Source organism: Miniopterus schreibersii (assembly GCF_964146895.1).
Source record: "Miniopterus schreibersii genome assembly, chromosome: 2".
Classification (NCBI taxonomy): Eukaryota; Metazoa; Chordata; class Mammalia; order Chiroptera; family Miniopteridae; genus Miniopterus; species Miniopterus schreibersii.
Genome location: NC_138102.1, coordinates 137337519 through 137349650, shown reverse-complemented (window position 1 = coordinate 137349650; position 12132 = coordinate 137337519). Strand labels below are relative to the sequence as shown.

At 53.0% G+C, this 12132-nt stretch overlaps 1 protein-coding gene across 2 annotated transcripts in view; it reads left to right on the top strand.

Moving 5' to 3' along the window:
• The first annotated feature begins 2662 nt into the window (after window positions 1–2662).
• LRP1 (LDL receptor related protein 1) overlaps window positions 2663–12132 on the top strand; it is a 78661-nt gene continuing 69191 nt past the window's right edge. For both annotated transcript variants that reach the window (XM_081129020.1, XM_081129019.1), the window contains exons 1-2: window positions 2663–3214; window positions 11861–11983. In XM_081129020.1, coding sequence (XP_080985146.1) covers window positions 3148–3214; window positions 11861–11983 — 190 coding nt within the window. In that variant the 5' untranslated portion in view covers window positions 2663–3147. The remainder of the gene's footprint in view (window positions 3215–11860; window positions 11984–12132) is intronic.

Here is a 12132-nt window from a genome sequence, read left to right as displayed (position 1 = left end):
GCACCCCTAGTCCTAATACCCGCAGCCTTCCCATCAATCAATCAAGAGCTCCTAACAGTGGGTGGATACAAAGAAATAAAAGACATTCTTACCCTTAAGGGGTTTATGGTCTGGTGGTAGACCTAGACCTGCAAAATTAAGTGCTAATGTCTAGATACTGAGGCTGTCTTGAGTGCAAGTTTGAAACAGAAGAGTGGGCAGAGGGAGAATAATAGGAGAGCTTTTCTGAGGAAGGTAGGGAGGAACTGAGAGAACAGTATAATTAAAGGCTCAGGTAGAAATATGCATTCTCTCATCTTATAGAGACACTCTCAGCAGTTCACATAGTAGAAATAACCTGTGCCCAGCATCCCCAGTAGATTGTGGAGAACCCAAGCAAGGAGATTCCAAGTAGCCAATATAAAAAGAGGGCTAGATGTGTGTGTGTAATGTGGGAAAGGGTCAAGATAAATTAATTGCAAAAAGCAAGTTACAGAATAGTATACATTGTATGAGTTTATTTGTGGTTTTAAATGATGTTTGTGTATATTTGTTTATCTTTTTTTCTTTTTAACCTCCTGGAAGGAGACCTGTGGAACTCTCAGTAGTGGTTACTCTGAGGGTCAGACTGAAGAATGGGAGTGTGGAGAGCAGCAAGTTTACTTTTCACCTTGTGCCTTCCTATACTCTGAGTTTTTTAATCACTAATTGTTACCATTTTATAAGATAAAGTTAAAAATAAATACACATTCACATGCATGAGCTAGTAGGGGTTGGGAGGTAGCAAATAAGAAGTATTGACATGTTGGTTGAGGCCAGACTTTGGAAATCCATGGCTGGGAGAGGAGTTCATATTTGATTTAGTTATCTATAACACCCAATAGAGCTCTGCTAGCCAGGAAGAGACTAAACAGGGAAAGCAGATTTAGAAAGACTCACCTTTGTAAGATAGCTAGCAGGGAATGAGACTTCCCCCTCACAAGCTACATATGGTCACTCCATCTAGCTTTTCCCTTTCAAAGATGCCTGAAATCTGTTTCAATCTGATTTCACTTGGGCCATAATATTGGGAGAGGGTCCTGGGAGAGGAAGGAACCTAGTAGGCATTCATTAAAAACATTTAGTGAATCCCTGCTTGTGCCTGTCACTGTGTTTGCCCTTAGGGCTGCATAATAGGATAAGATCCCACGGCTATGTGAAAAAAACTGGCAGTGGAAAAGGAGGAAATTTGAGCTTTATTTCAAAGGAAAAAATGACAGACCTTGAGCATAGGCTTGCAAGATTAGACATAATTGGCAAAGAGTCTGAGATTTCTAGCCTGGAAGACTAAAGGTAGGTGGCCTTGGCCTGGAGCAAACCGAGCCCAGAGGGAGCTCTGGTTTGGGGGAAAGGTCTAGTTCCCTCTGGATTCCTCTGTTGCCATGAACGGACAAGTTCTCAGTGCTGCTCTGCTTTCTGCCAGGGACAGACTGGAGGACTTAGAATCCTTCCTTGACTAGAATTTTAAAAGGGAGAAGCCTGGTGCAACTCTCACCTCTAACGTCAATTTTTGGCAGCCAAAGTCGCCTGCTGTCTCCCTGAACTCTGACTTCCAGACACCAGAAAGTCAGACCCCCAGAAAGTTAAAACACCCAGAAGGGGGCAGTGGCCAGAAGCACATTCACCGAGCTTTGGAAACCATCCGGCGCCTTCTGGACTCCAAGTAGCATTCCCGCACCGGCTCAGGGCCGGGACAAAGGTCCGGCACTCTGCAGACGGCTCCTAGAACTCGAGTCCAGAGTCCCTCATCTTATTCCAAATCCCTGTTGCTCGGAATCAAAAACCCCGACTTGGTGGGAAGCCAGTCAGAAGGTATAAAAAAACAAAACACCAAACAAAAAAACAAATGAGTCCCGACCTCTTGGGGTGAAGGGGGCGGCCCCACCCGCCGGTGACTCACCTCCCTCCAAACCAGAGCCTGCCCCTCCCGCGCCCGGTGCCAGGCGAGCAGGGCGGGGCGGGTCCTAAGGTGGGCTCCAACCCCAAGCCCTAGGAGGGCCGACAAGCTCCGGCGTGTCCCCGCGGGTGTCCCTGTTTACTCCGAGCCCCGGAGCGAGGTGGGGGCGGGCCCTCGCGGCCCCTCCTCCACCCCGTCCCCCGCCGCCGCAGGCCCCAGTCCCAGTCTTACAAAGTGTTCGAATCAAAGCTCAGCCTTTTTCCTGAATCTTCCCCGCGGACTGGCGGCCTCTGCCCCCACCCCAGACAGGCGAGGCACAGTCAGGGTACCTCTAGGAAATGAGGCCTCGGCCCAGACCCCTAGGTCTGGGGTCCCCAGACCCGGCCTGAAATCCTCGGGCATGACCGAGTTTCAAAGAGAAGTCGCTCCGCTGTCCTCGCCCACTGCCCAAGCACCCCTGTTCCTTCAGCAGTTTGCAGCGAGGGAGGGAAAGGCCCAGTCAGGGGAGAGGACGCTCCCGGTCCCAAACGAGCTACCGAGGCCACGGGACCCCCACTGTCGAGCCGCTGGTCAGAGCCACAAATCTCGTAGCTGCCCTGACTCCCCCTCCCCAGGGCAGCGTGCCAAAGGAGCGCATGCGCACTCACAGGACTGCCGCGTAGCTCATTCCCCCCCCCCTTTTTTCTTTCCCCGCCCCTTCTCTCCCTCCCTCCTTTACCCTTCCCCTCCCTCTCTCCCCCTCAGCCCGCCCCGCGGCACCTCAGTCCCGGGAACAGTGGTGCGAGCTCCAGGCCCGGGCACTGAGGAGGCGGAAACGAGGGGAGCCCCCAGAGCTGCATCAGGCCTCTTCCAAGGGCTCCCCAACCCGGTCCACGCCCCCACCCCCCTACCCCGCCTCCTCCCAATTGTGCATTTTTGCAGCCGGAGGCGGCTCGGAGATGGGGCTGTGAGCTGCGCTCAGGGAGGGGGAAAGAGGAGCGAAGAGAAAAGCGGGGGGGTGGGGTGAAGGGTTTGGATTTGGGGGCAGGGGGCGTACCCTCTTCAGCAGACCCTCCACAAGGGGCTCCGAACTCTGCCTCTTCACCCACGCCCCTGGTGCAAGCTGCTGAAGGATAGGATAAGAATAGAGGAGGAAAGGAGGAAAAAGGGGTACCCCCCAATTGGGGGGGGTGCAAAGGGGAGAAGTCGCAGGACCGGAGAGTAGGGGGCTGCTGCTTGCATCAGCCCACACCATGCTGACCCCGCCGCAGCTGCTGCTGCTGCCCTTGCTCTCAGCTCTGGTCGTGGCCGCTGTCGACGGTAAGTGAGATTCCTTGGCCCCCGTGGACCCCTGGGGACACCCACTCCCCAGCCCCCACTCCTGCGTTTGGATGGGGAAGGGAGACGCGGGAGGGGGTGCCTTTTGTTATCACAGTCCAGCTGACACAGCAGCGTCCCGACTGGGGGTGGGGATGGGGGTCCAATTCGGAGGATGTGGCCCTGGGCAAATGATGCTTCCGTGGGGGCCCCCAGCCAAAACAAAGACCAGAGGCCTCGGAAGGGAGAAGAGGGTTCCCCCTTTTCCTGATCCCGGGATCCAGAGGCCTTGTCTTCCTATCTCTGGTTGGGGAGGGCCTCGGCTTCCCATGCATCCTCCACCCCTCCGCCCGCATCTGAATTGTGAAGGAATCTGGATTTGCAATGTAGGGCTGCAAATGGGGGGCGGGGGGCTTTCGCAGTGGCCTCTGAATGTGGAAGGGGGAGCCAGGTCAAGAGTGCCCCGCTGAGCAGAGGGCAGCCAGGCCGGAGAGATGGCTGTGGGTGGAAAGGGAGGCCACGGAGAGGGCCCCCTGCTTGGGTGTGGAATCTGGGCCTGGGAGACCAGGCTTGGAGGCCTGGGTCCAGGATCCAGCCGGCTGCCTGCCTGGGTTCCGAAGTGAGCACTTCCCCCTCTCAGGCCTCAGTCAGTAGCCTCCATAGGGCTGTACTGGGGGGCGGAGGAGAATCAGGAGATGCTATGTGACTTTGAATTTTCCTTCTTAATTCCTGGGAGCTTAGAAATGAAAAGACGTCAGATGTCATGGTTGGGTAAGGGGACTTGAGAATGGCCTGGAATGCTGAGGTGGGAGGTTGCAAGAAGGCTTCATTCTCTCCGACTTCTGGCTTGATCACAGTTTGGACTGGAAGGAGAGTTGGAGGTTGGATGGGGGTTATGGCTATACTCCCACCCCCCAGTTCCCTGATCCTTTGGTAAATGTGTTTATTTCTCTCCACCGTTTTCCCTGCTCCTCCCATATACACACACTTTGAATACTACAGTTGGGTCTGAGCTAGAACTGTGTCCTTTTGGGGAAGTGGGGTGCCCCCTCCCCTTTTATGTCAGCTATTTTTTTTCTCTTACTTGTGAGTCACTGGTTCAAGTGTTGCCCAAGCCAGGAGCGGGGGTCATGGGGTTGGGCTGGGCCCCTGACTTGAGAAGGGTTGGGATCTCACTGCTTCCTGTCATTTCACTCCTGTCATCCTGGAAAAAAATGGGCCTAATACCATCATGCACCCCTCCTCCATCTTCTAAATTTTGCTAGGCTGGGACTGGGAAAATTTTTCTCTGAAACCAGATTATCTTTCCTTCTCTGCCCTTACCCCCAAATTGCTTCATTTGAGAGAGGGAAGTTAGGGAGTGAGCAAGTAGCTGTGCCCAGAAAAAACAGTATATTCAGTGGCCCTCATTATTTTGTTTTGGGGACTGTCTGCTTTCCCCCCACCTCAATTATCTGCTTAAAAGGAGTAAAGAGGATCTGTCCTGAATATCCTCCTGACCAGCCCTCACAGCCAACCCTTGCTCATGACTTTCTTTCTTATGCATGCTCTTTCCTCTTGTTATCAGCCTTGTGAGGTGGGAAGGGAAACTGAGGCAGAGAGGTTTAGATATAGCAGCTTCTGAGAAGGATAGGAAAAAAATTGAGAAAGAGATCATCAGGAGCCCCATGCTGGACTTAGAAGCAAGGGGTCGGTCTCTGGAGAACAGAAAATTTTCCCAGCCCAGCCAGGAATGGCACAGGTAGTGTCACCCCCAGGGTCCTAAAGTGGCTCTATGTGCCACACCAAGTTGGTTGGTAGTGAGTGGAAGATGGAGACTAGATATGTTCTCCTTAATGCCTCCCTCCCCTTTCTTAAAATTTTCACTCAGTCCTTAGCTATAACCCCAGCTCAAACCAAACTGTATCCAAAGTCCCAGGGAAAGGACCCCTCCCCAAACACACATTGCTGTTCTTACCTTGGGATTGGGAATATGAATCATGTGTCCCACCCACTCTGGGTCAGAAAGGGGAATTCCACAGGTCTGTATGGCCAGCGCTATCCAGGCAGCCTAAGGGATTCCCTTATCCCTACCCCTGCCTTCATGCCCCAAGCCCACAGACATATAACTTCCTTCTTCATGTTTGAGAGATGGAAGCCTCCTGGCCCCAGCTTACCTGACTTAGTGTCTAACCTTCCTGCTGCTCTCACAGGCCTTGCTGCTCTTCTAACAGGGGAGCAGCCCTGGGGGGTCTTCCCCGCCTCTTCTGCCTTCTCTGCTATGCCTGAACTTACCCCAAGGTCCCTTTTTCTTTGGGGAGCAATGTCACTCCTTGCTAGTAAACAGAATTGAGTGTACTTGCTATGAGGAAGATGGGGAAACAGATGGGGTGGGGAATGGGAAGAAGGGTTATCGAGGATCCTGCTGAGATGAAGAACATTTTGTAGTGGGCAAGGCTGCCCCAGGCAGATCTGGCTCAGGGAGGAGGCTGATTGCCTTCCTCTCTCCTACCCCTCTCCACACACTGCCTTGAGCCAGTGTATTACCAGTTATCAGACAAGCTGGACAGATGAAGTGAGTTATGAAGCTGAGGTGTTTGCCTCCTGGCTCTCTGAGAGAAGGTTGCAAACTCCTTTCTCCCTTGGTCAGACCCAGTTCCTTGAACATCTCCCCTTAGCCTCATCTTTCAAAGTAGACATGTAGGACAAAGTAGAGACATAGAGGACATTGATTATGGGATTGGGGGAATATTTTGTTGTTTGAGGCTGCTTCACAAGACTTCCTTTCCTTCTATTCTTGTTCCCCCTTCCTCCATTTTCTCCATAGTTTTTTGTTCCCAACCACTTCCCCATCACTGGGCCTCCTAAGGATGTCTGTCAGTCAAGGCCCTGGCCAGAGTCAGATCTTGTCCAAATTCCCCAATTCTTCAAAACTCCTTCCTCACCTTTGGGATCCCTTCCTTACCTACGTCTAACTTTCCTTCCTCCTGCTGCAGTCTCCGCCTTGCACATCAAAACCCCAAGCTCAGAGCTCAGTCTCTTTTCAGTCCCCACCCCACCCCACCCCACCCTAGCTTTATGGGCTCACCAGCCTTCAAGTCCCCCAGCTCTGGATGGTGGTGGGGAGGGCTTATCGCCCAGTTGAGTAGGACCATGCAAGGATCGCTGACCTGGTGGAGCTAACTGTGTGGGGTGTAAGTATTTGGAGAACCTAGACCCACCCCTCTGTGTTCAGTCCCAGATTTCAGCCTGGTTAGCAGGATCCTGCATTGTTTGGAGAAGGAAGCAGTTGGCTCTGGAGTGCTTCCCGTGCAGTGGCCCCAGGCACCAGTGTAAAACTTCCCTGGGAGAGAGGTGAGGGATGGTGCAGGAGAAGCATTTGTCCTTCTTGATCCTCCTGGGGAGATAAGAGCCTCCCCAGGCCTTGGCTTCCCTGGTTGAAGAGCCCTGTCTTCCTTCCTCCCACCTTCCAGATTCTATGGGAGGCAGTAGCTCCTATCCTGGGTCTCCCTTGGGTCAGACATTTCTAGGGCAGGGACTCTGTCTCCCTAAATCAGGATATATGCTGCCCCCACCCTAATCTGGATTGCAGCGGGGTTGTTACTCTCCATATTCATCCCAAGATAACTGTGTCATTGTCTTGGCAACCTCTGGGCTGAGACTCCATTCTATCTTTTTTGCTTCTTTCTGTCTGTCATTGGTGTGTGGCCTCTTGGCCTTTCAGAAACTCTGTCCCTCATCCTCCTGGTTCATCTCTCTTGTTGCCCATTCTTCATGACATTCTCTGCCTTTTCTCTCTCAGTCTCTGTCGCTTGCTTTGTCTCTGTCTGTCTGCATCCACCTCCATCCAGGCCTCTTTGTATCCCAAAAGCTACCCCGGAGCAGGCATTTCTCCTGGGCTTTCTCACATGCTCCCTAGCTCCCACCTCGACATTTTGTAGTTAGTCTTCCCCTCCCAGGCCAGACTGGGAATATCCAGTTCGGCAGTGAAAGTTCTCCTCCACTTTCCTTCAAGTTCCTCTCTTTTCCCCCTCCACTAATTTTGGGAATGGATTTTGGAGAGAATGTTTCTGCATGGAGGGAACTTGATACCCTTTGTGGACTGAGTAAGAGGGAGAAAGGAGATATTTCAGAAGGAAGGACGGAGGTTAGACTTCTGGCAGAACTTCCTCATGACCTGAGAACTAGAGAAAGGTGTGGGGAATGGGTCAGGAGCTTAAGGCTGTTACTTTTGCTGAGGATAAGCCGTGTGTGTGTGTGTTGGGGACTAGGCAAGGAGGGCTTATAAAGGCCTGGTGAGAGACATAATGACTTCTGGACACATTGGAAGGGTCTGAATCTTACTTGTGGGGGAAAGGAAAAGATGTTGGGGAAGTCACTTGCCAGGCTAATGTGCTGCTGAGTCAATGTTGACTCAAGAGGTAGGGGGAGACCCTTCCCCTCCCCTGGCAGTCCAGGCCATCCTGTCCGTCCGTCTGTCCAGGCCGCAAAGCAGAGGCCCAGACTCAGGAATGACAAAAATGTGTCTGAGCCTTGCTGAGCTGCGGGAAAGAGCCACCGGGTAACACCCAAAATACATAAAATTCAGTGAAAAGCTCTTGGTTTGGGTTTGGGAGGCCCTTGCAGCCCCACCCCCATATGTTTGAAAGTTTAGATTCCTGCAGGCTCTGCCCCCCACTCCTTGGCCACACCCTGGCTCCTCTATTCCGTTAGATATATCATGTAGTTCCCTTTAGAAAACATCCCTTCACACACAGCCTATCCCTCTCTGCTGTGTCTGCTCTTGAAAAGGGCCTCAAGAGTTTCTTTCATGAATTTCCTGCCTCAGGTCTTCTGGTTCTTTAGGAAGCACCATCTGAAGTCTCACCTCTCTCCCTCTCCCTCACAGCTCCCAAGGGGAGCAAAGAATGGGTCCCCGCCTCTGGAGAAGACTCCTTAGGTCCTGTACTTTCCTCACGCTCTCTTCTCTGGCCAGGCACTCTTATCCTCCTTCCCCTGCTGACCCCCAGGGTCCTAGAATGGGATAGAGGACGATAGCGAAGGCTCAAGCGGGGCACTGGGGTCCCTGTTGTGTCCAGACGCACACTCAACCCTACACCTCCTGTCCTGGCTCCAGCTTGTGGCCCTGGGGGCCATGGCTGGGCCGAGTGCCTGGATTTGAGGGGGGGCAGGGGTGTTGGCCAGAGTTAGCATGGCGGTCACATTCATCTCCAGGCAAAGCTGAGAACAGACGGCCCCTGTGTCCTGGTGTTCTCTCTGCAACCTCGCTTGCTCTCCTTCCTTTTTAGTCCTCTCCTTCATCTCCCTCCTCTCTTTTCCCTCTTGTGTCCTGTTCTTGTCCCTCTCCTCCCTTCCCTTCCTCTCTGATGAGCCTTGAAGGCCACTACCACCTCCTATGATCCTGCTCTCCACTCCCAGCTTCAGAGGACCAAAATATTCTCCCTGCCATTTCCCTTCTTCAACCTTCTCCATCCCGCTCCATCGTCATGGCCAATGGGGAAACCACCTGTTCAGTTACTAACTGCTGCGTCTCGGTTTCTTCTTCTGTATGATGGGAATTGCAATAGTACCCACCTCACAGGGTTGTGAGGATCTAAATGAGTTAATACGCTTTCAGATCAGTGGCTGACTCATAGTGGCCATGTTGTAAAGTGTTAGCTCATATCAGGAAGCCCCAATTCTCACGAAGGGCAGGAGGCAGCAGAGGCCAGTAGTTGATCCTAAATTTAAGGCTGAATTTAGGGCAGTGTTGTTTCCTCATCTAGCCTGCAGGCCACAGGGGTGGGTATTCTGGGTGCTGGTATCAAATGCAGAAGGCTCAGCGGAGGGGAGTGGGGTTGGCTGGAGGCTCTAAGCAGATTACCAGCTTCCTACCCCACCCCCACTACAACTCCCTCCCACCTCAGAGTGGGGCTTCTCTTGGCTGTGTAGACTGCCCCAAAGTAGGTTATTTGTTTCTTTCCTCCCCTCTCCTCCTGATGGAAATCAAAGACAGGCCTCAAACTCCAAATTCCTGGGACTTTCTCCACCATCCCTGACAGGAAGGAAGTTCTTTCACTTATCTCTCCATGATCCTTATGCTGCCCTTCTTCTTGGGAGATGTGCACCCCCAAGTCTCTCTGCCCCTGGGCTTGAAGAGATGCTTATGTGGGATAGGGGGCCCTGAGGGCTCCTCTTCTTTCACTTCCCCATCCCCCACTCCCCTCCCTCTGCAAGAGCACATCTGGTTTGTGAATCTCTCTCATTCCAGCTTTTGGAGTTTGCCAGCTGCTGTTTCCTCTGTCGAGTTCAGGCCAAAAATGGGGGTGGGGGACAGCAGGGGGGACAAAGTAAGGGCCAAAGGAGGGAGGATAGTGGCTGAGATGCAGAGTGGAGGGAAGTTTGGAGTGACCATCCAGTGACCTCAGACCAAGTCTGTGAGTTCTGGCCCAGGAGGCGTGGGGGTGTGGACGAAGTCCAGGTGGGGGGGCTTGGGGGGCATGGGGGCCATTTCTGTGCTCCAAACAGCCCATCTGCCTCTGAGTTCCATTTAAGCCCCTTATGCCCCCCCAGACAGTCTCCGTTGGCCAGGGGAAGAGGACTGTTCTCCGGCATGCTAACTAGGCTGGCGGGCTGTTTCCCCGGGAAGACCTCACAGCTGGCCCAGTGGGGCAATGAACTCAGCATTATCCACCTCCTCAAGGGGCCTTTATTCCCAGCTCAGGGTGGGGGGTAAGGGAGGAGGACTGGGGGGGGGGGCGGCCTGGCCCTGCCATCCTTGATGAGTTTCCTGAACCCGGCTCTCATCCTGGCCAGGGGCCTGAGTGTAGTCCCCTCTGCCAGAGATCGAGGTTAGGGAGGGAGGACATCTTCTCCATGTGGCCCCTTTCAGACTCTGTCCCTCCTGGCAAGCCCTGACATACTTTACATATACTCCGTCCCAGTCCTGAGCTCACTCTGCCCTGCTTGCGAGGTAGTGGTGTACAGCTGCCTTCCCAGGGGACTGAGGCTCCTGAGGGGGGATTTTGCTCCTCCTTGGCACTCCATTGCCTAGTGCAGTGCCTGGCACAGTGCTGGTCTACAGTGCATGCCAGCTGAATAGAAATGGAATTGACACAGGCCAAGGAAAAGGCGATGAAGAGCTGGAAGACTGGGAACCCAGCCCTAGGTGGGGGTGAAGGACAGGGGAGGACATGGTGGTGGGGTTGGGAGGAACAGCTCCTGAGCGTCTCTCAGTGGGAATGGGGAGATTAGTATAGATTGCACTGGTTGAAAGCTTGGAGTCAACTCAAAACTGAGTGAGCCCTGGTTTTGTCATTTGCCTATTATGTGACCCCACCCTCTCTGAGACTCTGTTTCCTCATCTATAAAATGGTGGTATTAGTAGTACCTACTTTGTCATATTGTGGAGAGGATTAAATAAGATGATACATGGAAAGAACTGGTTTACCACAATTCCCGGCACATATTGAGCCCACAATAAGAGTTAGTGTTACCTTCTTAATTTCTCCTAGAGAATGAGGTAAGAGAATGGTGTGGAGCAGAAGGAGGCTGGTGGGGCTGAAGGGACAGGGCAAAGAGGTCCTGGATGTAGTAACTTCACCGGTTAGCTGGACTGCAATAAGCTGCCACAGGTCACCTCAGCCATCTCCCTGCCTCGGCTTTCCAACTCCATTATTCTGAGCAATCTTTATTTTTTTTAAATCTTCACCCAAGGATATTTTTTTCATTGCTTTCCAGAGAGAGTGGAAGGGCGGGAGGGAGGGAAGAGGGGAGAGAGCAAGCGAGAAACATCCATGTGAGATGAAACATCTCAAAAGAGCCCCAGGCAGGGCTGGGGAATGAGCCTACAACCGAGGTACGTGCCTTTGACCAGGAATTGGACCCTCGACCCTTGGGTCCAAGGCCCGATGCTCTAACCATTGAACAAACCACCCAGGGCAATCCTAAGCAATATTTAGGTGCCTCTTACCTCTGAGGACATATGCTGAAAGTCCTCCCTGAGGTCTAACCACAAGGGAGGCTATATCTTTAGAGAATAGAGGTGGAGGTGGGGCTCTCTGCCCTGCCCTGCCCTGCCCTGCCCAGTCATGACCTCCAGTACCTCCGCTGATACCCTCTCCAAGCTACCAGTGTACTGAGGGCACCCCCTTTACACACTTCCCGTCTGGGGGGCCTGGTGGTTAGTTAAGAGCTGGAGATCAGTAGGGTGATGAGTTCCAAGAACCAGGAGTGTCCCAGAGGGCAGAGGAGCAGAGAGGTTAGAAAAGATCAGCTTTAGGCGTCTAGTGGGAGGGAGAGGAAGATAAGAGAAAACATGTCAATGTCCCGTAAATGCCCCATCCTTCACTCTCAGCCAGCAAAGCCGGAGGTGTTGATATGTGACCAGAGTAATTGAGACAGCAAGGGCTTTGACCTTGAGGGATGGAGGAGGGGCACTCTACAGGCAGCCTAGGGGGCTGGGTGGGGGTGTATCCTTTCCCTCCCCCCCCCCCACAGGTACACAGTGTTCCAGAAGTGACACACAGCCTCATCTCCCCGTGCCCCACCTCCCACATGGACTGGCTCAGAGAGTCTGGGCCAAATGGAGACTGATGCTAGTGACAGAGGAGGAGCCAAATGGGGGGCTTTAGGGCCATAGAGTTGGCTTCCAGCCTTCATTTACACTCTGTTTTCTTTCCTTGCTCCTAGTCCCCAAGACTTGCAGCCCCAAGCAGTTTGCTTGCAAAGACCAGATCACCTGTATCTCAAAGGGCTGGAGGTGTGATGGTGAGAGGGACTGCCCGGATGGATCTGATGAGGCCCCTGAGATCTGTAAGTACTTTTCTGGGTCCCTCCCCAAACCCCTGACTTATCTTTTTCCTTTTGACCCAGGCAGTTTGGAATGAGGACTAGGTGATCCCCAGCTTGGTGTAGACCTTGCTCTATGATTGTTTGTTCATGACACAGCTAAAGCTGTCCTC